The sequence below is a fragment of the Diachasma alloeum genome, unplaced genomic scaffold, assembly GCF_001412515.2.
Source record: "Diachasma alloeum isolate Michigan unplaced genomic scaffold, Dall2.0 Dall_scaffold_00178, whole genome shotgun sequence".
In the NCBI taxonomy this organism is placed as follows: Eukaryota; Metazoa; Arthropoda; class Insecta; order Hymenoptera; family Braconidae; genus Diachasma; species Diachasma alloeum.
Genome location: NW_021680344.1, coordinates 3,932,865 through 3,958,005, shown reverse-complemented (window position 1 = coordinate 3,958,005; position 25,141 = coordinate 3,932,865). Strand labels below are relative to the sequence as shown.

At 38.2% G+C, this 25,141-nt stretch overlaps 7 protein-coding genes across 9 annotated transcripts; 6 read left to right on the top strand and 1 right to left on the bottom strand.

Annotated features, from left to right (window-relative positions):
- Positions 1-284: 284 nt before the first annotated feature.
- LOC107038967 (protein lifeguard 3-like) lies at positions 285-3,069 on the top strand. Its single transcript, XM_015258356.1, has 8 exons — positions 285-319; positions 445-583; positions 819-1,051; positions 1,111-1,164; positions 1,871-1,961; positions 2,075-2,200; positions 2,565-2,714; positions 2,851-3,069. The coding sequence occupies exons 1-8, from the start codon at positions 285-287 to the stop codon at positions 3,004-3,006; spliced, it is 984 nt and encodes a 327-aa protein (XP_015113842.1). The 3' UTR covers positions 3,007-3,069.
- An 883-nt stretch (positions 3,070-3,952) lies between these two features.
- Positions 3,953-5,842, top strand: LOC107038845 (3-hydroxyisobutyryl-CoA hydrolase, mitochondrial). The gene is made up of 4 exons (XM_015258150.1): positions 3,953-4,033; positions 4,095-4,185; positions 4,249-4,310; positions 4,573-5,842. The coding sequence occupies exons 1-4, from the start codon at positions 4,031-4,033 to the stop codon at positions 5,602-5,604; spliced, it is 1,188 nt and encodes a 395-aa protein (XP_015113636.1). The 5' UTR covers positions 3,953-4,030; the 3' UTR covers positions 5,605-5,842.
- A 616-nt stretch (positions 5,843-6,458) lies between these two features.
- Positions 6,459-9,332, top strand: LOC107040240 (3-hydroxyisobutyryl-CoA hydrolase, mitochondrial). Its single transcript, XM_015260233.1, has 4 exons — positions 6,459-7,124; positions 7,186-7,276; positions 7,340-7,401; positions 7,940-9,332. Exons 1-4 carry the CDS (start codon positions 7,122-7,124, stop codon positions 8,963-8,965), a joined length of 1,182 nt encoding a protein of 393 aa, XP_015115719.1. The 5' UTR covers positions 6,459-7,121; the 3' UTR covers positions 8,966-9,332.
- Positions 9,333-9,341: 9 nt separating this feature from the next.
- On the bottom strand, positions 9,342-12,662 carry LOC107040244 (GTP-binding protein SAR1). 3 transcript variants are annotated; one of them, XM_015260263.2, is made up of 6 exons: positions 12,456-12,662; positions 11,863-11,924; positions 10,674-10,793; positions 10,486-10,551; positions 10,015-10,250; positions 9,342-9,801 (listed from the first exon to the last, which is right to left on the bottom strand). In XM_015260263.2, exons 2-6 carry the CDS (start codon positions 11,903-11,905, stop codon positions 9,685-9,687), a joined length of 582 nt encoding a protein of 193 aa, XP_015115749.1. In that variant the 5' UTR covers positions 11,906-11,924; positions 12,456-12,662; the 3' UTR covers positions 9,342-9,684. The 3 variants fall into 3 exon arrangements, with proteins under 3 accessions (XP_015115749.1, XP_015115733.1, XP_015115741.1); XM_015260247.2 differs by having other exon boundaries at positions 11,863-11,911; XM_015260255.2 differs by lacking the exon at positions 12,456-12,662 and having other exon boundaries at positions 11,863-12,443.
- Positions 12,663-13,266: 604 nt separating this feature from the next.
- LOC107038782 lies at positions 13,267-16,587 on the top strand. The gene is made up of 2 exons (XM_015258052.1): positions 13,267-13,587; positions 14,766-16,587. Exon 2 carries the CDS (start codon positions 14,768-14,770, stop codon positions 16,388-16,390), a length of 1,623 nt encoding a protein of 540 aa, XP_015113538.1. The 5' UTR covers positions 13,267-13,587; positions 14,766-14,767; the 3' UTR covers positions 16,391-16,587.
- A 406-nt stretch (positions 16,588-16,993) lies between these two features.
- On the top strand, positions 16,994-20,050 carry LOC107040376. The gene is made up of 3 exons (XM_015260453.1): positions 16,994-17,668; positions 18,801-19,246; positions 19,532-20,050. Exons 1-3 carry the CDS (start codon positions 17,476-17,478, stop codon positions 19,715-19,717), a joined length of 825 nt encoding a protein of 274 aa, XP_015115939.1. The 5' UTR covers positions 16,994-17,475; the 3' UTR covers positions 19,718-20,050.
- A 1,813-nt stretch (positions 20,051-21,863) lies between these two features.
- Positions 21,864-24,194, top strand: LOC107040384 (ras-related protein Rab-8A). Its single transcript, XM_015260466.1, has 5 exons — positions 21,864-22,055; positions 22,237-22,297; positions 22,544-22,682; positions 23,167-23,370; positions 23,461-24,194. The coding sequence occupies exons 1-5, from the start codon at positions 21,932-21,934 to the stop codon at positions 23,557-23,559; spliced, it is 627 nt and encodes a 208-aa protein (XP_015115952.1). The 5' UTR covers positions 21,864-21,931; the 3' UTR covers positions 23,560-24,194.
- The last annotated feature ends 947 nt before the right edge of the window (positions 24,195-25,141 follow it).

The window sequence follows — 25,141 nt, the reverse complement described above, 5'->3', positions numbered from 1 at the left end:
AACTTTTCGTAAAAAGTCTAAAGCCAAGCTGGACTTTTGATTTTTAATTTTTCAAAATCACTGTAGATGCGCATGTCTCTGAAAATATTGAAGAATGCGTGGAATTTTGTAATGAATCGCATGATTTTATTTACTTCTCTAATGTGAAATAGTTATCAAGATATCAACAAGATAAACTCATTTTGTTCCACCGCTTCGTTCTTGAAATATCCCTCATTTGTTTTTTTTTAATCCATTGGATTTTCCCGACGTTTTTTTGAGGTTCGAGAGGAAATACCTGGGGCATGGGATCAGCACCCGGGCGAGGGACTAACGCAAGGTTAGATACAATTTCATGAAGTGAATTGTCTCTTCATAATTTTAAATAAACTTCTCTCTTCGTGGACGCTCGCGAATTAGTTGCTATTTTTTTTATGACTCACAATTGGATTGATTATTCACCAGAGACGAACCACCCCCTTATTCCTCCCTTGGACCACAAAATTACGAAGGGCCGGAGCCCCTCGGGATGCAGAGTATTCCAGTCGCAGCGGGGGGTCCGCCCTTTCTCCCGCCGTTGGTGAAGGGACAGAAGATTCAAAGCGTAAAGATAATTTCAGAAATTATACAGGACAGAATAGTCTCAGCACAATAGTCTTGACAATTCCTGGAAATTTTCGTCGAATGTCACTGAAATTCGAGGGAATTTCATCACTGAATATTCCCAATTTGACGAACTAAACAATGAAAAGTGGAAATTCCCCTCAAATTATTCCCTAAAAGTAATAAAAATCAGAAGAATGCAATTCTTTTTCATTTGTGCCACACGATGCGTCTAGGGGCCTTATGAAGTGACCGTCGATGAGAATATGGTGAGACAGAGGGAGATGCAGAATCAAGCGATTTACCGGTCATGGCTGGAGCAGCAGAGACGAGCGGCGCTCCCGGAGGACGAGTACTTCGCTGAGTTTCAAATCCCGAAAATCCGGAGAGTGTTCATTCAGAAAGTCTTCTTCATTCTGTTTCTCCAATTCGTATTTACAGCGTTGTACATCGCATTTTTCATGTTCTAGTGAGTTACTCGTTATCAAATTAATTTGGCAGATTATTTGAAATCCCTTTTCTCTTCAGCGAACCGGCAAATGTTTTCATCAAGACGCACTGGTACCTTTGGATTCTCGCCATGTAGTTAACATCATCAATTTTCAGTTAGCTGGTATTGACGTATGAAGAAATTGTAGTATAAAAATTCTGTTTTTATGCGACGATTTCAGTTTAAAAGTATGTAATTTTGCCATGCGATTTGTCAATAGATAATTTTAGCGAAAATTCAGTAGATTATGATTTTTCTACATAAATTACTCTATTGGGATTTGTTTAACAGAAATTCTTGGGCATAAATTTTTTGAATAGAAAGTGGAAAATTCATTCCAAGAATTTTTGGAGAAAAAAATCTACTGACTTGTCCAATTTTTCACAGAATTCCTATGTTGGGGAGAGGATTTCAACTGAATTTTTAACTTGTATTTTAGTTTTGGCCTCTGCGGTCATTAGCTGATTCTATACGAAGGAATCTATTATGTCCAAATGATAAAAATTGATCCAGTCATCCCCCGCCCCCGTCCGCGAAGGGGAGCACGCCAAGGGGATCGAAATATTAGGCCTAGTTCAAATGACTGGATCAATTTTTATCATTTTGTCATAATAGATTCCTTCATGTAGAATCAGCTAATGACCGCAGAGTCCAAAACTAAAATACAAGATAGAATTCCAATAGGAATCGCGAGGTTTTTCAATTAAATTTCTTCGTGCGCGTTATCTATAATTTTTTTCATACGTCGGATGAATCCTTAATTATGATATCCATATTAATTAAATATTATTGTTAAAGGGTAGCATTCATCTGCTCCTACTGCAGCATCTCCCTCACCGACTGCGGCAGAACACAATCTGGCTGGGGCTCCATTTGTCTACTACTCCTAGTAAAATCCTCAAAACAACTTTTTCAATATTTATAATGTAGAAATCTCCCTTGAATCTTTTCGTACACGCCCATCTACATTTTTCTATTATTCTCTCTCATAAAAAATTCAAGACTCTAGCAGAGTCGCATCTGTCGGCCTATATATCCGTCCACTTCGAAGTTGAAGTTGTGCTCATAGCTGTGAGTGCCACAGCTGCGGTCTCCATCTTCATCACGACTGCAGCAGTTTGTTGTAGGGTAAATAAAACCAAAATAAAAATGCAGGAAAAAATTGTGCGGATGGAAATTCCACGAGTTTTCAGCAATTCTATTAAAAATATTGCATTATTTCATCTTATTTTATAGCGATATTTTCCACAGAAATTCCCAAGATAAATTTTCAAAGTTATTTTCAATAGAATAAGTTGTGTAGAAAAATTAAATTTCACTGCTTTTTTTATGCACTATTTTCTATTGAACATTAGCATTTGAAAACGCACAGGATCCATCAGATGGGAATCTAAGAGGAATATAATAGAATTTTCTATTTTGCACTATTTTTTTTCTACCATTATCTTCTTCACCGAAATTTTTTCGTTTGCGTTCAATTTTGGCTTCTCAGTTTGACTTTACGAAATATTCGGGACTGCTAAGCATTCTGGCATTCGTGGGGTTGCTGACACTGCTCCTGTTGGTGATCACAATGATGTTCACCAATATTCCAGCCGTGATGACCATATTTGGATCTATCGGAGCTTTGATATTCTCTCTGGTAATGACCGACCGAGAAAAACGAAATGGAACTATTTCTAGTTTGTACATCTCTGAAAAACCTAGCGAATTCGCTGGAGAATTCTATTGGACTTCTGTTAATCTATCAATTTTTGACCCAAGGTTAATAATTTCAGTACCTCTACTTCGACATTCAAACGATCATGGGCGGCAGGAGAATTCAGATAAGTCCTAATGAAGTGCTCTTCGCTACTACGCAACTCTACGTCGACATCATCGGTCTGTACAGATACATGCTTCTGATCGTCGGAGGCAGTCACTCAAACTCCTGAAGTCTTTTTAATTTTATGAAAGCGTTATTTGAAGAAAATGCAATAAACGATTTTTTCAATTGATATTTCTGCTCATCTTCATTTTACCAAATTGTTATAAATTTTCTTCGTGTTATAACGCAGGAAGAAAAGTTGTAGCAAAATCTCGTGAATTAGTTTAGAAACTATTAACTTTTCGCTAATTCTATTGGAAAATTTGAATCGAAGAAATTTTATAGACAATCCTCAATAGAATAAATTAATTGAGGGCAAGTGTTAAAATCGATGAACGAAAATAATCAACGTTCCAATTCCAATAATTAATTATGCATGGCGTGAAAAAAATTTTTTCACTTTTAACAATGCAATCAGCTGATCGATTGAACTAAACTAAATACTATTTGGGAGCCCGCTGGCGGTATCTAAGACTACCATTAATTATCGGAGTGCCAATAAAAGATGTAAAAAAGAGTAAGAAGAAGAGAGGAAAATAAACAAGAAGAAATGATAGATGTTAACAGAGAATTTTTGGGATGGAATGATAGATATCCTACAACGGAACAAACGAGTGACTGTCCCGCCTGGCGACTGCCAGTGAACTCATCGTCAAAGAGACCGTAAAATTTGTCAAAAAGTTACTTAAAAGACCGTCTTCCCAAGATGACATTTTACACGGACATAAGACAGTTTTTTCAATATATAAAATGACTCGAAATTGAGCTCCTTTTGGGCAAGCTTGTCGGTTCCATTTACTCTACACTAGATATTCCCAAGTGTTCAAAAAAATTGTGGAGAATAATTGATGCCCACGTGATATCCACGGAACCGTGCACTGCAATGAGGGTAAAGAGCTTCTTGCATTTTGCTATAGAAGGAATAGCCGGATACCTACATTGTACCGAAATTCCCAATTGCTCATGCCCCCCCACCACTCAAATCGAGTTGAATTCTTCGGCAGAAATCAGCACTTATATCAATGGATTGAACGACGTTGACAAAAGATTAGAGGCTATTGGACGATTAAAGTCCATTGCTCCGATTAGAAATGGTAATTAGCGAGAGAAATAATCAAGCAACGAAGTCGGTCACTACAATTTATTTTCGTTCAGATGGCGAATATAATCTTAAAGCTGCTGGCGCCGAGTACCAGGAGAACGATGCAGAACATCTTATCTCAGTCCAGAGCAACTCATAATGCTGGTGAGATACAAAAATCGACACAATGATTATTGTTTGTTATTGACCTGTCATGTATCATTCTAGTTGGTAACAAAAGAGCGGAGGGAAGTCATCCAGAGGCACATGACGATGTTCTCTTCGAAGAGGTACTCTAGCTGTAGTCGATTCAGTAGTGAAGTGGTAAAACGTAACAGAACAGAACAAATCAAATTTTCACGTCTTGTTGAATATCGAAATATCTAGGTAATCAGGGATTTCAGAGGTGAATTTCAAGAGACATTTTTTTGGAAATTTATTCAGCTACAAAAAATGTCTTATACGATGAAAATTTCACTCATTCTGTTACGTCTCATCACTTTATCATCGAGATATTCTAGTGACAAAAATAACGGCAAATAATGTGCTCAGATCGGTGAGAGCGGACTGATAACCTTGAACCGTCCAAAAGCCCTGAACGCCTTGAACCTCTCAATGGTGAACAAAATCCACCCTGTCCTGAAACAATGGGAATCATCGAAGAATCTGGTTGTAGTGAGAGGTAATGCGCAGGCTTTCTGTGCTGGGGCGGACGTCAAGTTCTACTTAGGGTCCATCAACGATGCTGAACCTCGAGAAGGAACCTATGAATTCATACGAAACGAGTACGAACTCATGTACATCATTCGTTCGTTTGAGAAGCCTTACGTGGCTCTGATCCATGGGATAACTATGGGAGCTGGTGTTGGTCTCTCGATTCATGGTAAATATTCCATTGCCACTGAGAAAACTGTCTACGCAATGCCAGAGACTGCGATAGGATTTTATCCCGATGTTGGTGGCACGTATTTTCTTCCTCGTTTGCGTGGACAACTGGGATTCTATTTGGGACTCACTGGGCGCAGGTTGAAGGGAGTTGATGTCAAACTCGCTGGCATTGCCACACATTACGTTCAGTCCTCTAAACTCGAAGAATTGACTGATGCTCTACTCAAGTCTGGTGGCAAAGATCTGGAGAAAATTCTCGACAATTTTGAGGATAAAACTCCAGCTGAATTCACTTTAGCTAAATATTCAGATAAAATTGATGAATACTTCTCGGCGGGCACTGTCGAGGAAATAGTCGACAGACTGAAGGAGGATAAGAGCGAATGGGCCCAGGGGGTCATCGATAATCTCAGTAAAATGTCGCCAACTTCACTAAAGTTGACCCTCAAGGCATTCCAGAGAGGAAGAGAGATGAGTTTGCTTGAGTGTCTGAGGATGGAGAACAGGATGACCTGTGCTGTTTACAGAAAAGATAGTGACTTTCACAGGGGTGTCAGGGCCCATCTGATCGATAGAGACGGCAAACCCGGGTGGAATCCTGGGAGCCTTGAGCAAGTTCGGGATGATTACATCGAGGAAATGTTTAAATCTATACCGGCGTGTAGAGACTTGAGAGTTCGGCCGAAACAAGCCTAACAGAACATGATAATTAATTCTTCACCTCGGCTGAACTCAAAACCCTGGACCCATCTGATGATTGAAAAGTAGCACTAGAGTGATTTCGGTATTTGATTTTGTTGATTTTACTTTACATTTTTCGGGTAATGCATTAATTACTTTCATCTTTGATAGTTACTGAGGGGTGGGAAACAAAATGTAACTACCTAAGAGGGTATACGTGTGACTGAATAAATAAAAATGAATCAATTCTTCACGTATGTGTTATGAAGAAAGAAGATGAGCAGACATGAGCGAGATTGATTTGAAAGGTTTTATTTTTTTACATTATTTAACTTTCCAGTACCGCATACCTTTTGGTTTCTTACGGATTTCAATTTTCCAGCAGCATATTACCTGATTCCTAATCCTTCTTCCAGCTCTCGAAAAATTAGAACCTTTCCAGAGGTGTTCCCCGGGGTCAACCATCCTTCTAGTGACCACGCTCAAGCGTGGCTTGGCTTTCGAAAGCTAAACCGGCCCACCAACGCCGTGCGCTGGCCCCGTAGGGATTAAAAAGATTTTATTAACTGTGCATTTTGTTGTACAAAAGACACTGAAGACTATTAAGTGGTCAAGCGACAATGATATTGTGACAAGTAAAAGAAAAGGTCCCAGTGGACGCTGCTCTCAATAATGACAAGAACAGTGTAATATTTTTGTGGCGCAAGCCACCAACGAATTATGTATTATTTCGAAATTCACATAACGCGTCTCGAATATTCTATATCGTCGTATTCGAGACAGACATCATTCTATCCTTGTCCCTCACGAAATTTTTGGATAATTCTCGAACCTTCCATAACACAAGGTATTTAAACCCGGGCGCTCCCGGCCAGATAGATCAGTCGAACTCAGTTCAATTCTCAAACTCGATGTAAACACATCTAACGTGTTAAATGCAACATCTTTATTCGGCTAAACCACGAGTTATTCTTCAATGTACACCTATAACAGCCAGATTTTATAATAAAATATTATAATATTTCATTATTTTATAATGTTAATGCTTATTTAACTATTTTTTATAATATTTTATAATAAAATATTATAGTTCATTGGCACATTTGAAGAGAAAGCGCAATGTTATCATTAAATTTGTAAATAGCTAGGGAGAGAGAGAGAGAGAGAGAGAGAGAGAGAGAGAGAGAGAGAGAGGGATAGGTTCGAGGGAAATAGAGTTAGAAATGGAAGAATGGAGGTGTGTGATATATACATGTAACTCGTAGGGGACTCATTAAGAAATACAAACGGATATATATCCCTCTACCGACCGAGCCAATCTACCCCTCCCCCCAAAAGACGATAATCATCATAAGTGATTGGCAATAATTACATATTCCCAAGTATACGAAAAAATTATGGAGAATGATTGGTTTCTACCACGTGATACCGACGTAAATAGGCGTTACAAGGAGGGTATATCCACAGGTTCAACGACATTGACGAGAGACTAGAAGCTGTTGAACGGTTAAAGTTGATCGCTCCGATTAGAAATGGTAATTAGCGAGAGAAATAATCAAGCAACGAAGTCACTTACTAGAATTTATTTTCGATCAGATGGAGAATATAACCTTAAAGCTGCTGGTGCCGAGTACCAGGAGAACGATGCAGAACATCTTATCGCGGTCCATAGCAACTCATAATGCTGGTGAGATGCAAAAATCGACACAATGATCATTGTTTGTTATTGACCTGTCATGTATCATTCTAGTTGGTAACAAAAGAGCGGAGGGAAGTCATCCAGAGGCACATGACGATGTTCTCTTCGAAGAGGTACTCTAGCTGCAGTCGATTCAGTACTGGAGTGGCAAAACGTAACAGAACAAGTCAATTTTCCACGTCTTGTTGAATATCGAAACATCTAGGTAATCAGTGATTTCAGAGGCAAATTTCGAGAGACATTTTTTTAGAAATTTATCCAGCTGCAAAAAATGTCTCCTAAGATGAAAATTCCACTCATTCTGTTACGCTTCATCACTTCATCATTGAGATATTCTACTGACGAAAATAACAATGTCCAAAAAACCCCTACCTCCTCAGCCATTAACGGCCATAACAGCAATTTTAATTAGAATTGAAAAAGAAAAGAATCGTAAGAGAAAAAATCTTCACAAAGTGTTTTTCATCAGGGCATTATTTACTCTCTATTTATCAACCCATCAGTTCTTCAAAGGTTGCGACAAAAATATCTCAAACCAAAGAAATCTCAAAATTTGAAAAAGCACAATAGTAAACAGACACCTGTTGGAGCCCTTCATAACTGTCAACAGCAAATTACAAATGAAAATAACAATGCGAATAATGTCCTCAGGTCGGTGAGAGTGGGCTGATAACCTTGAATCGCCCAAAAGCCCTGAATGCCTTAAACCTCTCAATGGTGAGGAAAATCCACCCTGTCCTGAAAAAGTGGGAATCATCGAAGAATATGGTTGTGATAAGGGGGAGTGGAGATAAGGCGTTCTGCGCCGGAGGTGACGTCAAGTCCCTTGTACTGTCCCTCAACGAGTCCTGGGGTAGAGCGTCCAGTTGCGAGTTCTTCCGAGAGGAGTATGCACTCGACTACCTCATTGGATCGTTCAAGAAGCCTTATGTGGCTCTCATCCACGGGATAACCATGGGCGGTGGTGTTGGTCTCTCGGTTCATGGTAAATATCGCGTTGCCACTGAGAAAACTGTCTACGCGATGCCAGAGACTGCGATAGGACTGTATCCCGATGTTGGGGGTACCTATTTTCTTCCTCGTTTGCGTGGACAACTGGGATTCTATTTGGGACTCACTGGGCACAGGTTGAAGGGAGTCGATGTTAAACTCGCTGGCATTGCCACGCACTACGTTCAGTCCTCCAAACTCGAAGAATTAACTGATGCTCTACTCAAGTCTGGTGGCAAAGACCTGGAGAAAATTCTCGCCAATTTTGAGGATAAAACTCCAGCTGAATTCACTTTAGCTAAATATTCAGATAAAATTGATGAATACTTCTCGGCGGGCACTGTCGAGGAAATAGTCGACAGACTGAAGGAGGATAAGAGCGAATGGGCCCAGGGGGTCATCGATAATCTCAGTAAAATGTCGCCAACTTCACTGAAGTTGACCCTCAAGGCATTGCAGAGAGGAAGGGGGATGAATTTGCTTGAGTGTCTGAGGGTAGAGAACAGACTGTCCAATGCTGCTTCCAGAAGAGATGGCGATTTTTACGAGGGTGTCAGGGCTCTTCTGATCGATAAAGACGGTAAACCCAGGTGGAATCCTGCGAGTCTTGAGCAAGTCACGGATGATTACGTCGAGAACATGTTTAAATCGTTACCTGCTGATGAAGAACTGAGAGTACCAGAGTGATAAATGGGGGGAGAAATAACTAGCAAAGTGGTGAAACGTAACTGGATACGATAATTAATTCTTCACAAATTGTTAAATGGAATTATTTTGGGGATGTATTATTTTTAAACAATATTTTTCTTCAATACGAACAATATCTACCTTCTTCAGCTTCAAAGACATGCCTTCAGGTGCTATTGACGTCTGTAAAGCGAGCGGAACACGTGGACGGAAATGACCAGACACTAACTAACCCAAATAAGTGAAAATCGATACCAGAACAGAATTAATGACGAATGTCAATGATTACTCGCAAAGTTACTGACGATAACTCATTCATTCATGAAGAAAAATCCCAAACACACAATAAAGGGGAATAATAATCGTACTTGCACACTTGTTTGTTCATTTATCAAAATGTTTTTTCCTGTTTATTTCTCAAACCGTTTTGCATTCATTTTCGTATCAATATCATTTTGTTCTTCTTCCTCGTGGCTTCTCAATAAATCGTTTAATCAATTAAAATGACAAATCTTTTCAGCACAAACATCAGATTTGATTTCGAATTAAATACAATGACGTCTGATATCAATGCCTGAATAAATTTCACTGATGAAAAATAATTGTAACAATAAGGTACCAATTTCGTCGTAATCGATTACATTGGTGGTTGATTTTTTTTTCATTTGTTTCTTCCTGTTTTGACGAGGAGGAGGATTTAATTGTATTTACGTGCGTGTTCAGTCAATGTACTGGGCGAGCCAACGGAAGCCCTCGCCATATCCCTGTCTCTTCAACACTGAGCACATGAAGAGCTCCAGTGGACGACCGGGAATATCACTTCTGGGGACTTTACCCTGAAAATAATTCGCATTAATTCATTTGACAGGAATTAAAATTCATTAAAGTTATGGACATAACTTATTAAATTACAAAAATGAAAAAAATTCCTTCTGAAGGAAAAATAAAAAGAACAAATGTTTATTTAAAGTCATCAAGTCACATTAATTGTCAAGAAATTAACAGCGAATCTAATCATTCTCATTTGACATGTTAGAGGAAAGACATACCTTGCCAGTCGTCTGGCCATAGAGATTGAAGTGATTCATGAGGTCTTGTTCCGATGCTGCGCCAGGCTTGTCGATTTTATTGCCTAATACAAGTACTGGACATGAGCTGAGTTGCTCGTCAGTGAGGAGAGCTTTGAGTTCAACCTTGGCCTCTAGTAGTCGTGTAGTGTCACTCGCGTCTACCAGGAATACAATAGCGTCTACTGCGGGAAAGTAGTCCTTCCATACTCTACGTGCTACAATTGAACAAATGCATCATTAATTTTTTTAGGGGCTAATGGTGGGAAGGGTTAAATGACATGTGAGCTCAAGGGTCAAATGATCCCTGAACTGCTAAATAACCATTTTTCTTGAATTTGAAGTTCAAATTGTCAATTAAATTGTAAATGAAAACAATAAAAAAAACTGTTCCCTAAATTTTGCTAAAATTCCAGTATCAAAACAAGAAAAAATGATTTTATATTTTTTTACCCTGCGTATGGCCTCCAAGATCGAACGTCGTGAAGCGAATATTTCCAATGGATAGTTCTTCAGACGCTGAAATGACAAAAACAGATTAACCACTTATTAAAACCCCAGCGAACGTGTAAATATGCATCGATTAATTTGAGAAAAAATACAAGCAGAGATCAAAACTATGAATTATGAGAATTAATTACTCGGATGCAACGTGGGTACGTGTTGAGCCAGCCGGTCGTCCTTGAGCATGTGAAGTAGTGTTGTCTTTCCGGCATTGTCCAGGCCGAGAAACAGCAGCTTACCACCCTTTTTCCATAGGCCTGAAAGCGGAATCACGTGCATAAAACGGTCTATTACTCCATTATTCATTGTTGTATGGGGGAACGAGATAAATCAATTTCAGGGGTCATTGTATGAGAAATACCTCGGGGAAATTGAATGCAAAAAGCTAAGTTTTTGAGAAAAGTGAAAACTACAAAAATGATTTAAAAAAAAAGGAGATTTAAAGATCTTTTGCGAAAGCTCAGTTTGAAGCTGAGTATTGAGTATGAATTGAAGGGAATTAGTTTTCGGGAAAGATCTCCAGATTGAAATTCCAAAATATTCATAGAATTTACGAGAATATGAAAATCCAATCAAAAATATTAGATACGTATTTTTTATTTCGATGAATAGTGACAAATCAAAGAGTTACAGGAAATTAAGAGTCTGGAGTACAATCTCACAATGCATTCGTTTCCTCAATTTTCTATTTTAATTTTGCATGATGAAAAAAATTACGCGTCTGACATTTTCCATCTAATTTTGATATTCAATCATTTTATGCTAAGAAAATCCGTGCATTAACCCAATTGGAATTGTTTTTTTAATTATTCAAATGTACCTGGAGTTACAAAAATCCTCGTTTCCCTACAAACGAGGATTTTATTGTATGACACTCATCTGTTCAAAGGAGATTTAAAGATCTTTGGTGAAAGGTCATTTTGAAGCTAAGTATTGAGTATAAATTGAAGTGAATTAGTTTTCAGGAAAGATCTCAAGATTGAAATTCTAAAGTATTCACAGAATGAATGAGAATATGAAAATCCAATCAAAATTTCTATTTCGACGACTAATTACAAATCAATGAGGATAATGCAGGAAATTAAAAGTGTCTGGATTACAACGTCGCAATGCATTCGTTCCCTCAATTTTCTATTTTAATTTTGCATGATGATAGAAATTACGCACCTGACATTTTCCATCGAATTTTCCTATTCAATCATTTTATTCTAAAAAAAATTCATGCAATAACCCAACGGGAATTGTTTTTAAAATTATTTGCATATCCCTGGAGTTGAAAAAAGCTTCGTTTCCCCACAACCCCTTGAAATAAAGAATAAAACTTACCTAAATAGCCGAGTACTCCTGAGAACCAGTCCCAGAGGAACATGTTTCACTAATTCCCAGCCCAAAACATGTAAAAAAAAACAAAAACAAAAACAAATAGAGTGATTACACTTCAACTGGAGTGACTCTGCAGAACAAAGTGCAGAAAAAGAAATCCGTCGCGTCACAGGCAATTGAACATTCATGTGATCATTGACAAGAACAATGGTTGATGACTGTCTAGTGTGTGGATAACCTTGACGTGCGTCAAGATGCTTCCACAGTGACCCGAAGTCCTCCTCATATGTTCATTATAAACCGATAAATATCGTCCCAAGATGATGAGGATTGCACTGATGAGGCCCTCGTGAAATACTAAAAACTATAAATCTTATAGCAACAATTGACAATTCACCAACAGCTGTATAGGACGCTGTGATGACCCTCGGGAGCCACCGAGACCGAAAACTAAAGTCCAAAAATAACTGGCTCAAAGTTATCTGGCAATCGCTAATAAAAAAAATGCGAAAATGAGTAAAAAATCTCCGTTATGTCTTGAGAGGTGGCGCACACGTTGGATTTTTCGTTGTGCTGGCAGCCAAATGTCGACTTACCCGATATTTTACGAAGATTTATAATCAAGTGGTGCGGGTGAAGCTTCCGGGGGCGACTGAGACGTTGCAATCGCTTCGGCACTCAATTCATTAATTAAAAATTAAAAAAATAACTGAGTTTTGGGGGAGATTGTGGTCTCACAACTCGCGCGATCTCGTTTGACACAACCAGGCAACCACACCACTTGGGTGGAGGGGGAAGGGGGAGGGGGACAGCTGCGGATTAGATTCGTACGGGTGGTAGTTGGCACTGGTGACGTCTACTTCCGGGTGCCATTGGGAGAGAGGAGAGCGGCGGATGGGACGACAGGCGCGGGAACGTTTTAATGGGGGTTTTGTTAAGGAATTGGGGATGTTTAGTGTTTTTTTGAAAATTCGGTTTGTGGAGATAATTTTGCGGTCTTTAAGAATTTTTTGTTCATTGCGAGGGGATTATTAACTCCGGAGAAAATTTCATATTTTAGGGATTTTGAAATATTTATGTGGGATTCTCAAGACTTCTATGCACCAAAAACTTTCTTTATTGCCCGTTTTTCAATAGAAAATGTCTAATAGAAACTATTTTATTTAAAAAATCAGTAGATTTTCATCTTTCTAGACAACTTTTTCTGTAGGAATTCCTCGACATGAATTCTCTGAGTTTTTTCACTCAATTTTTCTTCACTTTTCATTAAAAAATCGAAAATTCCCAATAAAAATTATTTTATAGAAAAAATCAGTAGATTTCTATTTTGTTGTACAACTTTTCCTGTAGGAATTTCTCGACGTGAATTCTCTAAGGTTTTTCCACTCAATTTTTCTTCTTTCGATTAAAAAATCACATAACAATATTTGGAAAATTCAATAGAATCAGCCGAAAACTAGTCAAACGCGTGTGTGTGAGGAGACACTCTTGTTGAGTACCGGAATATGGTGGAAGATTATTTCGAATGTTGGGGAAGTTTGTTGGTCGCAATAGTAATGATGGAACTGTCAGACTAAGCCATCACTATTCATTGAAATAGTGAATTAAATTATTGAGAGAATATTTGGAACAGTGGAATGTACGAGATCCCCGTGGAATTTATCTGAGACCACTCAATCGTTTCAATTGGATGCACGTAACATAGACTTGAGGTTAAGTTGGACTCAGGTAAACATTCATCAAGATCATTGTTATTTACCCATTTTTTTTGTCAATGAATTAGAAAACGTACGAAAACCAAAATAGAGGAAAATAAACTTTTTCGAATTTTTAATATTTTCTGAACGAGTAATTAAATCGTTTTTTTTTCTTATTTTGAAACATGGCAAAAGTGCGTGAAAATGGCGTAAAGTTCTGCAAATTCCACTCTTCGAATCTCAAGACATTAAAAATTGAAAAATTGTATATTTTTCCTCATTTGTTTCCTGTCGATTTTCTGGTCAATTTGCCCTAAAAAATGTCTGTTGACATTTTTAAAAGGACCTAGTTTGCAACACTTGACATTATCTATTATTTCAGTAGAAATTCAAGAATATATTCACTAGAATTTTCCTGAAACAATTAGGCTAAAATTTCCATCTCTATTGATTTTCTATTTTGATTTTCTCCATCAAATTGTGAATTTTCAATGAAAAAATTCCTTGAAATTCCAATTTCACCTGAAATTGCTATCACAAGGTCGTAAATTCCCTCAGGAATTGAATGAAATTGGATTCAAGGCGCTAGCTCTTTTAGTTTTCGAGAAATCCTTAACAAATTAAAAGAAAATGGCTAAAAGTTAATGAAATATGGACTTCAGCTAACAATTAATATGGATTTGAGCTAAAAACTCATGTGTATTTTACTCAAAAACCGACCTGCCGTTTTTTCCCTCAATAAACTGTGCCAGTAAAATATTTTACCCGGTTAGCATCACTCCCCAAATATTAAATGCAATTGGATTCAAGACGCTAGCTCCCTTAGTTTTCGAGAAATTCTCAAAAAACTGAAATAAAATAGCTAAAAGTTAATGTGGCTATTAATTTAAAATTAATATGGATTCGAGCTAAAAATTCAAGTGCATTTTACTCAAAAACTGACCTGCCATATTCTCCCCCAATAAACTGTGACAGTAAAATATTTTACCCGGTCGACATTTCTCCCCAAATACTGAAATACTCGAAACAAAAAACAAATTGACATGCATAGAACTCGAAATTGAATCCAAACTGCACCTCAACAGCACTGCAATGAAATTTCCCTAAAAGTTTAACATGAATCCCACAAAATTTTCCATCAAATTCGCTAGGTTTGTCCCTGAAATTTTTTCGTACGCGACTAAACCCCCGATTTCCCTCCACCCCCAGAAATGCCGAGGGTGAACACAGACCCGACGAAGAAACGCAAGAGATACCCCCGCCAAAAGCTGCTGGAGGCCCTGGAGGCAGTGAAATGCGGTCGTTCCCTGCGGGAGGTGAGTATCGAGTACGGGGTGCCGAAGACAACCCTCATGTCCAAGTACAAGGGAACACACCCGATCGACGGTAAATCGGGTCCACCCCCGGTCCTCGACGAGAACGAAGAGCGCGAGCTAGTGGACTGGGTGAACGAGACATCGGACCTGGGTTTCGCCCTGAAGAAGAACCAGATGTGCGGCAGTGTCCAGACAACCCTGAGAGAGCTCAAACGAAAGAACATATTCTCAGACGACAAGCCGGGGCACAACTGGTACAAGAACTTCGAGGAGCGTCACACGGAGATAATCGAGAGGTTCAAGAAGAATTTGTCTTACGCGAAGACAGCGCCATCGGAGGCGTCAGTTCGCGATTGGTTCGCGCACATAAAGAAGTACCTGGAGACAAACGAACTGTTCACCATCGACCCCTCGAGGATCTTCACGAGTGAGGAGGCAGCCCTGATCTTCAACCCAATAGGCAAGAAGATACTCGTGAGGAAAGGCGACCGAACGGACTTCAGTTTCGCTCACAATCACGTCGACGAGTGTGCAACGAGTCTCTTCACAGCTAACGCCGCTGGCACCCTGGCGCCTCCAATGATAGTCTTCAAGCAGGAGAGGATTCGCCCTGGGATGCTGACGAAATTGCCGGAGGGCTGGACGATTGGGAAGACGAGCGACGGCTGGATGACCAAGGAGAGCTTTCACGAGTACCTCACCAAGGTCTTCGACAAGTGGCTGAAGAGAAACGGAATTGAGAAGCCAGTGGTTCTCTTCATCGACTCCAACACTGCCTTCATGACGCAGTCGTTGAGCAAATTTTGTAAGAGCAATAAGATTCATCTGCTGCCAGTGCACCCGAATATGGGGCACATTCTGCAGCCTTTGGACGCTCAGTTCTTCGGGGATCTCAAGGAGGCCTGGCTGATGGCCACTGAACACTGGAGGATGAACAACAACAGGAAGAGAATAAAGAAGGAGAACTTTGCTCCTCTGTTGTTCAATGCTCTGAAGATGGTGGACTGTGGAAAAACTGTGTCAGAGGGGTTCAAGTCCTGTGGAATTCACCCATTCTCACCGGATTCCGTTAACTACGGGAGGAAGGGAAGGTTCAAGATGCAGGTGATCGTCAAGCCGAAGGAGAGCGAGGAGGTGGAGGACCTGGGGAGGATTATTGATCCTCAGTACAGTGCGGAGGACGTCAGAAAGCATCTCGAGTTCTTTGAGGATTTCATCGATGATGAGAAGCTGAAGAAGTTCAAGGAGGAGGAGAATGCTGACGCCTGGGGGGGAGAAGTCAAGGACACAGCCTTGTTCTTGTTGTGGAAGAAATTGAGGAGGATGAGTAGTAATGGAGTTAGTGACTGTGAGATTTATACCTCGGCGATGGAGGCTGGAGCTAGTCAGGGACATTTTATGAGCATTGATGATGAGCATTATCAGGAGGGCAATCTCGTTATCCAGGGTGTGCAGGGGAACTATGAAGTGGGGAATTTGAGGACGTGGATTGGAAACAATCTTGAGAAGCTTCAATGAGCTTGCGGGAGGGGGTCAGAGATGTTGTATATTTTTCATTCCAAGGACTTCAGACATCATTTTCTTTCAGAGTTGCGACGCCCGAAATTGTTTAAATTAGTGTGTAATAGAATAGAATTCTAGGTGTAAGACTATTGTAACATTTTTGTATTAAATAAAATTTATGGAATATTTGTTCTGTATTTGAAAAAAATGGACCAGGACGTCTATTGATATCAGATAGGTAGATAGATAGATAGATAAAAATGCTTCTCATCCAATCCTGGAAGGAAGATCCCTCAAGGGAAAACCAAAATATAACATAATTATTACGAACGAATCTTATGAATCAATCACATTATTCTAACAGTAACAAAACAGATAAAAGCATGAAATTATCAAAAGAGACTTGATAACTACACACAATAAAGCAAAAAATCAAGCAATAAGAGGGCTGAATAGGGAAGATCGAATATAAAAATCCATAATTCTTTTGTCCATCAGAATAATAAATATTTATGCTGTTAACATCAAGTACTACAGTCGATCATCTAGATCTCTCGTGTTACCCCAGGTCTCCCATCTGCTTGGAAAAATTTCAACAAGTGGGAAAAAAATCTCATCAGTACTGTGCCCGATCTCGCACTCGCTGCCATTCGTCATTACGACAACGTCAATATTCCTGTGCACGAAAATCGAAACTCAATGGACTATTCGAATTTTTAACCCGTTTTTCTGAATTAATAAAGGGGTTTTATAAATTGTTGGAGAGTGCTTGTGGTGCCTGTGTCGAGCCTCTGGAATGTCCTGGGGCTTCCATTTTCCCAATTACACAATTCTGGGGGTTTTAATAACGAAATTAGGAGGGTGATAATCCGGTGTGACAATTCGATGGAAAATGTTGAATTTTTCGTTGTCGAAATAATGGAATAAAATCGTGGAGAATGGGGGATTTTCACGGTTTTTCGAAATTTAGTTCAGGCAATTCGTAAATTATTCATTGATTTTGTTCATCCTTACTGGCGAGGCTCGACTCTCGTGAAAAATGTTTTCAATTTGAAAATCGAAATTTCGAATTTGATCGGGTGAGGGTTATTCTAGTAGACATGGTGCATCGAATACTGAGACGTATTGTTCTATCGAACATATCAAACTGCGGCCCGAAATTCGTGGGGGTACTGGCACCTCTGGTCGTACCTCCTCTTCATATTTTATTTCTTTATTATTTTTGGAGAGAGTACTCGAGAGATGTGGACAAGCAGTACTGCTCGTGCTCTTGCTGGGATACTGTATTCAAAGGTGATAAAATTGTCGTGAAGATATTCGACAGCTGAAAATGTTACATTTCTTTAAAGTTGATTTTTTTTTTATTTTTCGATGAAAGAGATGAATCATTAATTTAATTCTCTACCGAATTTTTATTGGTGAAATTGCCACAGAGGAATTTTTTTTCGAGATGATGAGATGATCATAGCTCAACAATTTTAGAAACAAGAATATTTATTCCTTATTTGGGACTAGTTCTTTGGAAATATCTCTGAATCCAAAGAAGATGGAGAAATTTTCCTCTGAAACTTTTTATAGCTGATGAAATTGTCTACAAAAATGTCTTGTGACATTTTCATGTAAAACTACTCATTATTACGATAATCAGATGTTTAATCAGACGTAGAAAATCAACTCTCGCTTCATTCACCGATATTATTTTGAATCCAGAGGAGTTTTTTCGAGATGATTGAACAATTCATAATTCAACAATTTTAGAAACGAGAGTATTTATTCCTTATTTGGGACTAGTTCTTTGGAAATATCTCTGAATCCAAAGAAGATAGAGAAATTTTCCTCTGAAACTTTTTATAGCTGATGAAATTGTCTACAAAAATGTCTTGTGACATTTTCATGTAAAACTACTCATTATTACGATAATCAGATGTTTAATGAGACGTAGAAAATCAACTCTCGTTTCATTGATCGATATTATTTTGAATCCAGAGGAGTTTTTTCGAGATGATTGAACAATTTATAATTCAACAATTTTAGAAACGAGAGTAGTTATTCCTTATTTGGAATTAGTTCTTTGGAGATATCTCTGAATCCAAAGAAAATAGAGAAATTTTCCTCTGAAACTTTTTATAGCTGATGAAATTGTCTACAAAAAAGTCTTGTGACATTTTCATGTAAAACTAGTCATTATTACGACAATCAGATCTTTAATGAGATGTAGAAAATCAACTCTCACTACATTCATGGATATTATTTTCAATCCAGAGGAGTTTTTTCGAAATAATAGAACAATTCATTACTTTATAATTTTGCTATCGCTTACTTCCTCCTTCACCCCCCCCCCCCCNTCATTACTTTATAATTTTGCTATCGCTTACTTCCTCCTTCACCCCCCCCCCAATTATAATTATAATTATCGCAATAACAGGTTCCTACGAGTCAGGAGTTGCTTCCTACAAGCACATGTACTTCAACGCGACCCCCAACAGCTTGAAAATATGGGCAACAATAGTGATAGGAGTGGTGGCATTCTACGAAACAGCAAAGTACCTAGCCTGGCTGGCTTTCCAGCGTCGTTTGAGACTAGGAATGCTGGTTCTCTTTATCAGTGCGATATTCTCGCACTACTACTCCTGGTGGGTTTACATAAACTACTGGAACGATGACTTCTACTCCCAGTGGTACCACCAAATGTTCTTCTCCATTACCGAGCTTATATCCACGGTATTGGTGGTGCTTCTAGCTGACAGCAAGAGCCCAGTCACTGGGAAGAAATCTGTGGTCATCAGTGGCATTGGAATGGTCCATATTTTTGCGGGGAGCTGGGATCAGTTCGTCACTAATGTACTGAGGGGCGAGGGTTACGCTCATCAGGTAAAAATGAAATAACGAAACGTTTGATGAACAAAATTCTAAATACCGAATTATCTCGGTAATGGATGATTTTAGGAGAAAATCTGATAAGACATTTTTTGAAGGAAATTTTCTCCGCTACAAAAAATGTTCTTATCGATTTTTCTCTGAACCTAGTAGTTTCGAAGATATTTGCGATTCAAGAGAATGCAGTTTTTACACTCACGCATTTTTCTCATTTTGGCTAAAAAAATTAATTCTCTACCGAATACTTTTTGAATTAAATTGATTAAAATTTTCTTTTAGGTAATTCGTGATCTAGGGTTCATGATTCCCGATATTCTCCACGTTCTAATCCCTCTGTTCTCCCTACGATGGCACAACGATGAGTTACTCCCCGGAGCTGGACTGAAAATTCGTAAAATAAAACGCGAGGTGACCTGTATGATTGGACTAATCCTCGTGGGTCTCGGTATGTGCGCTGTCCTTTGATCCTGATTCAACCATTAATCAAAGTGTTTTTACCAATTTTATCAAAGAAAACCATCTTGTTGGACGAACAAATTATTTTCATATTAAATCGTAAGCGAAGACTCCCGTATTGAAAGGTATTTTTAGAAGTATTTTCACGAATTCCATCGGTCTTCTTTGCATTGTTATTGCAATTCATTTTTTTTCTCGTTCAATTTTCCGAGAATATGTCCTATCTATAGATAAATCTACTGATTATTCGTCGGCCTATTAATGAGACTGCATTGAGTTTTTTTCGGTAGATTTAATTTTTTCTTTTTTAAAACTCAAATCAGTAGTGAAGCAGCAAATTAAAGATGAATTATTTTTTGAAATTGAGGGAAGACGGCAAAATTTTTGTGAAGATTTTTATGTCATTGTTTATTAATGAGTTAATTTTACTTCAATTAATAATGAACAAAATCAATGGATTTCAATGACATTTTATTCTGCTAAAATATTTTCTACAGAAATTCCTCAACTCGAGTTTTTTCACTGCATTTGTTTCCTCATTAAAAAAATCGAAGAAAAGCTACAAAATTCAGGAGGAGAATACCACTAGAAAATATCTAATCGAAAAAGTTATCTAAAAAAATTTCTCCGAAACTAAACTTGAAAGGAAGTTGACGTAGGCTATTTTGCTGCATCACTACTGAAATAATTGTAAAAAGTATCAAAAGTATTTAATAATGATTACGAAAAATTCATGAAGAGACTGTGAGATACAATTTATTTATATTTCAAACGTTGACTGTGTTTAAACCATTGTTAAATTATAGTAGTAATAATTAAAAATCAAGACCCCCAATAATCTCATGTTTACCAAAAAACTAGAAATTTATGTGTTCCAAAACTAGAAAATCGCTTCATTATGTAATAGCTAGAATAACGAATGACGGAGAGTGATTGATCCCGAGGGGACGGTATGAATAAGAGTGTTTAGTGACAATAGAGAGAATGTAGAGAAATTTAGTCATTTGAAAGAACTATTGCTCTAGATTTCGAAGTGCCTGAATGTGTAACGAATGTATTTGTATCGATTTAATACCTGCGAGTAGTCGTCAGCCATCACAAGCATTTGTTTGATTACTTATAGTTATTATTTAGTAAATCCTGAGCATTGATTTTTATACAGGGACTGTTTTATACAAATGATGATGTTTTTTGCCAAGAGATGTCGAGTGATCGACGAATTATTGTAATTGTTTTTGTTGTTTTCGAGTGACTAGGCTTTGGATTGTGAGTTTAAGAGCTAAGTAAATGTCAATTAATGAAATTCAAAAGTTTCGATAGAAATAAACAACCAAAGAATCAAGAAGTGGAGTTTATTCATTGATTATTTTTAGAGTTCTAGTTTTTCTGACATCCGGAAAAACGAATCTTTAGCACAATTTGAGGATTTTTTTAAAATGAGGGTCAAATGGTTTTGGAGGTCAAGCAACCCTTGCGGATATTTTCAGTCAAGAGTCAAATGGTGTTGAGGGTCGTTTGACCCTCAACTCTGAGAAAAAACACAGTTCAGCACAATTCAGGAGAATTTTTGCTATTTTTTGTTGCGGGTCAAATGATCCTAAGGGTCATTTGACCCTTACCCCTACTCATTTTCAAGAATCGCTTGCCCCTCAAGAGAATTTTGACCCTCAACTCCAAAGAAAAACAACTATTTTGTACAGTTTTGAAAGCTTTTTTTATTTCTAACTGCGGGTCAAATGATTTTGAAGGTCAGACAATCCTTCGCCCTTCAAATGACCCTTAAGACAATTTGACCCTCAACTAAAAACGAAAAAGACTCATAAAAAAAACAAAATATATAGTTAATATATAATATTAATAAAATTTCCCCCGCAAAAAAGCTCTCGAGACAGACGTCTCTCCGCCCAAAATAATCGCGTACTTTCCAAACCCATAAATTCCAATTGTTCGCCAGTACTTCAATGCAATACAGAATTTATTCATCGATACCTGTTATGAAGTAAAAAAAGAAGTGCTGCAAAAATACTTCTGGGCAATGGGGGGTAAATACCCCCGGTGAAGTGAAGATAAAGCGCATGCTCGAAATCGATCCTTCACCCCCCGCCACCAGAATTTCATACTGACAAATGCATTTGGCAAATGCCCTGATCGTAAGTACAACCCCCGGACGACGACACGGAGGCGGCCCAACAACAGTTCAAAATCATCACAGGGCAAAGCAACATGGCGCTTGATTTTGCTGCTACTTACAAAGTACTTGTGCTGGGGGATTCCAATGTGGGAAAGACGTGCATTGTTCATCGATACTGCGATGAACGTTACTATGACACTTATATATCTACCATTGGTGAGTCACGGAGTTTCTTCGCGACTTCATACGAAAAATTAATTATTAATAATTCTGTTATTAATTGGAAGTCATTTAGTTGACGATTTTTTTTAATTTTAAGGGGTTTCGGTTTCTTAAGGCTTAGATGAGGGCGGGGGAGGGGTAAGGGGGTGTTTTGGTAATGTTTCTTTGTCTCCAGGCATTGACTTCAAGCAGAAGATCATAAATCTAGATGGCACACCGATCAAACTGCAAATTTGGTGAGTGCAATCTTGATTTTTTAATTCGTTTTGAGAAATTGAATTTAGCCCTCGGAGTGAAAAAAATTGTTCTCTCCTGAAAATCGTTAGGAGCATTCTGTAGCTCTGAGAAATTTCTGGTTGTTCGTAAATTCTTCTGAAGATTTTGCTTAAGAAGAAATTTGAAGAGAAAAGAGTTCATGATTTTTTCCAGATTTATGTTGAATCATTCAACGCCTTGAGAATTTTTTTATGTTTTTGTATTAGGGACACTGCTGGTCAAGAGCGTTTTAGAACCCTGACCACTGCCTACTACCGAGGAGCGATGGGTATTCTCCTGATGTACGATGTCACCAGTCTTGAAAGCTTTAATCATCTGTCCTACTGGCTTCGGAACATCCAAGAAGTAATTTCCATTCTACTGTGCTAAATTTTCTTGCGGGGCAAACGATCCTTAAAGACGTGTAGGGTAAAGGTCAAATGACCTCTAAGGGGTCATTTGATCCTCATTAAAAAGCGAAAAAAATCCTGAATTGTATTGAACAGTGGTTTTTTCGTGGAGTTGTGGATCAAATGACTCTTAAGACCATTTGACCCTCAACTCCAAGCGTTCTTAAGAATCACTTGACCCTTGCGAACACCTCGAAATCATTCGACTCTCAACTAAAAACAAAAAGTTTCCCGAATTCTGCTAAATAGTTGTTTTTTCTTGGAGCTGACGATAAGAAAGTCTTAATAAAGGGTAAATGACCCTTAAACATTCTTGAAGGTCGTTTGACCTCAACTAAAAACGAGAAAAAAAACGTTTTCTAAATGGGACTAAATAGTCGTTTGCCGGTCTTTCATTTTGTTATTAAATTGAGAAAAAAAACACAAAATTATGATTTTAGAATGCTTCACCAGACGTCGTGAAAGTTCTCGCAGCGAATAAATGCGACGCGACGAGTCACAGAGCCGTGGACATCGAACGGGGTCAAAAAATAGCTGACAATTTCGATATGCCGTTTTTCGAAGTGTCCTGCAAGGAGAACATCAACATCGAGGATGCTTTCCTGACACTCGCTAGGCGGATACGTGAGCAGAGAGGTCGAAGGGTAATATCAATCATCAAACCCAATTCATTAGTATCAAAATGAATAATTTGATTTAATGAATTCGATTAATTCGAATATTTCAAATTGCAGGCAAGTTTGTTCGAGGCGTCAGAGAGAGAAGGTGCAGACAGCATCATAAAAGCTCAATCGCCCTCCCAACAAGGTGACGCTTGGAGATGCTCCTGTTAGCCAGCAACTGGTGAAATTTTATAATAAATTTTTATACAGAAGGACAAGTGTCCTTCAACAGAAAATGTCGCTGACCAAGTCAATCCTATAATTGACTAGTAAGATTTGGTGATTTCATTAGGAATATCATTCTAATGACCCTAGATTTTTAACTATGATTTATCACAAATTGTTGGCATATGTGGGTAGAACTGCAGCACAGGTGCATCTCAATCACTCGTTGAACTATATTAATTGTTTTCAGTTTCGTATTATGAAGGGCCTAATTGCAATTATGATCAGCACAATCAATACTCGCGATATATTATATGTAAAAATGATAAAGTATGAATTTGAACCAAAGACTTCATCAAGCGCATTGTGATCGACGTCTTGTGAGACAGGGAGAAATAATTGAGGACCACGAGTTTGAAGTAGCTTAATAGGTTCGACGTATTGAATATTAAAAGGAAAATTGTTATTGGTTGAGGATCAAATGGTTTTGAGGGTCAATCAGCCCTTGAGGAGGTTTGAAGTTGAGGGGCAAATTGCTCTTAAAGACGTGTATGGTTAAGGGTCAAACCGTTTTTAGGGCCATTTGACCCACAACTTGGAACTTTTTTAAGGGTTGTTTGACCTTCAAGATCATTTGACCCTCAATTTCAAAAGTTTTCAAGGGTTGACCTTCAAGACCATTTGACCCTCAATTCAAAACAAAAACAAATTTCGTGAACTGTGTTAAATAATTGCTTTTCTTCAAACTTGAGGGTCAAATTGTCGTCAAGGGCAAACGACCCCTGAAGGTGTGTAGGGTTAAGGGTCAATTGACCCTTAAACCACTTAACCCTCAGGACCCCTTGACCCTCAACTTCAAACGTTCTTAAAGGTCATTTGACCTTCAAATCCATTTGACCCTCAACTAAAAACAAAAAAAAATCCTGCACCGTGTTGAATTATTTTTCCTGGTGTTTCATTCTACTATTAAATTGAGAAAAAAATTACGATTTCGAATGTAAACGAGGTTTTCGCCAATTCTTTGAATTTTTTAGCAATCCTCAAATTTCTGAAACTATTGAGCTACTTCAAATGTCTGTTTCAGCCGAAACAGATCGAGGGGAAGGGAATTTAATGATAATTCGAAGCATAGACTGCCTGCTCCTAATGCTACGTATTATGCACCGATTAACGGGGCTGACGATCGTTGTAAACTAAGTGGTAAAATAGGTTTATGAAATGGTCGGTTTAACGCGGTGTCAATTAATGCACGACTGATGCTTTGATATGTACGATGCAATCATTTGCGTGCGTTGGGGGTATGGGTATTTCCTAAGGGGATCATCGTGTTGACTACAGTTCGTTAGGGAAGTGGGGAATTCAATGGAAGACTCGATTTTTTCACTACAATTTGGTAAAGACATAATTGTTTGAGTAATGAGGGGTTTTAGAAGAGAAGTTCATAAGAAAGTTTCAGGTGAAAATTCAATTCTTTGTAAAAAAGTCATCTGCAGTTTTTTAATGAATGAACTATTAATAAAAATGTTGAAATTGACTTTTTTTATATCTTGATGATTGTTAAATGATTTGATATTAATTTTTAATTTGA

Coding starts and splice junctions, on each gene's coding strand:
- LOC107040240 (XM_015260233.1), top strand. Junction 7,277..7,339: donor CATAGCAACTCATAATGCTG/GTGAGATGCAAA, acceptor GTATCATTCTAG/TTGGTAACAAAAGAGCGGAG. Junction 7,402..7,939: donor ACGATGTTCTCTTCGAAGAG/GTACTCTAGCTG, acceptor TAATGTCCTCAG/GTCGGTGAGAGTGGGCTGAT.
- LOC107038967 (XM_015258356.1), top strand. CDS start 285: ATGGGATCAGCACCCGGGCGAGGGACTAACGCAAG. Junction 1,165..1,870: donor TACCTTTGGATTCTCGCCAT/GTAGTTAACATC, acceptor TTATTGTTAAAG/GGTAGCATTCATCTGCTCCT. Junction 1,962..2,074: donor CCATTTGTCTACTACTCCTA/GTAAAATCCTCA, acceptor AAAAAATTCAAG/ACTCTAGCAGAGTCGCATCT.
- LOC107040244 (XM_015260263.2), bottom strand. CDS start 11,905: ATGTTCCTCTGGGACTGGTTCTCAGGAGTACTCGGCTATTTAG. Junction 10,552..10,673: donor CGTACCCACGTTGCATCCGA/GTAATTAATTCT, acceptor TTGTCATTTCAG/CGTCTGAAGAACTATCCATT. Junction 9,802..10,014: donor ATGGCCAGACGACTGGCAAG/GTATGTCTTTCC, acceptor AATTATTTTCAG/GGTAAAGTCCCCAGAAGTGA.
- LOC107038782 (XM_015258052.1), top strand. CDS start 14,768: ATGCCGAGGGTGAACACAGACCCGACGAAGAAACGCAAGAGATACCCC.
- LOC107040376 (XM_015260453.1), top strand. CDS start 17,476: ATGGTGCATCGAATACTGAGACGTATTGTTCTATCGAACATATCAAAC. Junction 17,669..18,800: donor CTGGGATACTGTATTCAAAG/GTGATAAAATTG, acceptor TCGCAATAACAG/GTTCCTACGAGTCAGGAGTT. Junction 19,247..19,531: donor GCGAGGGTTACGCTCATCAG/GTAAAAATGAAA, acceptor ATTTTCTTTTAG/GTAATTCGTGATCTAGGGTT.
- LOC107040384 (XM_015260466.1), top strand. CDS start 21,932: ATGGCGCTTGATTTTGCTGCTACTTACAAAGTACTTGTGCTGGGGGAT. Junction 22,056..22,236: donor CACTTATATATCTACCATTG/GTGAGTCACGGA, acceptor CTTTGTCTCCAG/GCATTGACTTCAAGCAGAAG. Junction 22,298..22,543: donor CCGATCAAACTGCAAATTTG/GTGAGTGCAATC, acceptor TTTTTGTATTAG/GGACACTGCTGGTCAAGAGC.
- LOC107038845 (XM_015258150.1), top strand. Junction 4,186..4,248: donor CAGAGCAACTCATAATGCTG/GTGAGATACAAA, acceptor GTATCATTCTAG/TTGGTAACAAAAGAGCGGAG. Junction 4,311..4,572: donor ACGATGTTCTCTTCGAAGAG/GTACTCTAGCTG, acceptor TAATGTGCTCAG/ATCGGTGAGAGCGGACTGAT.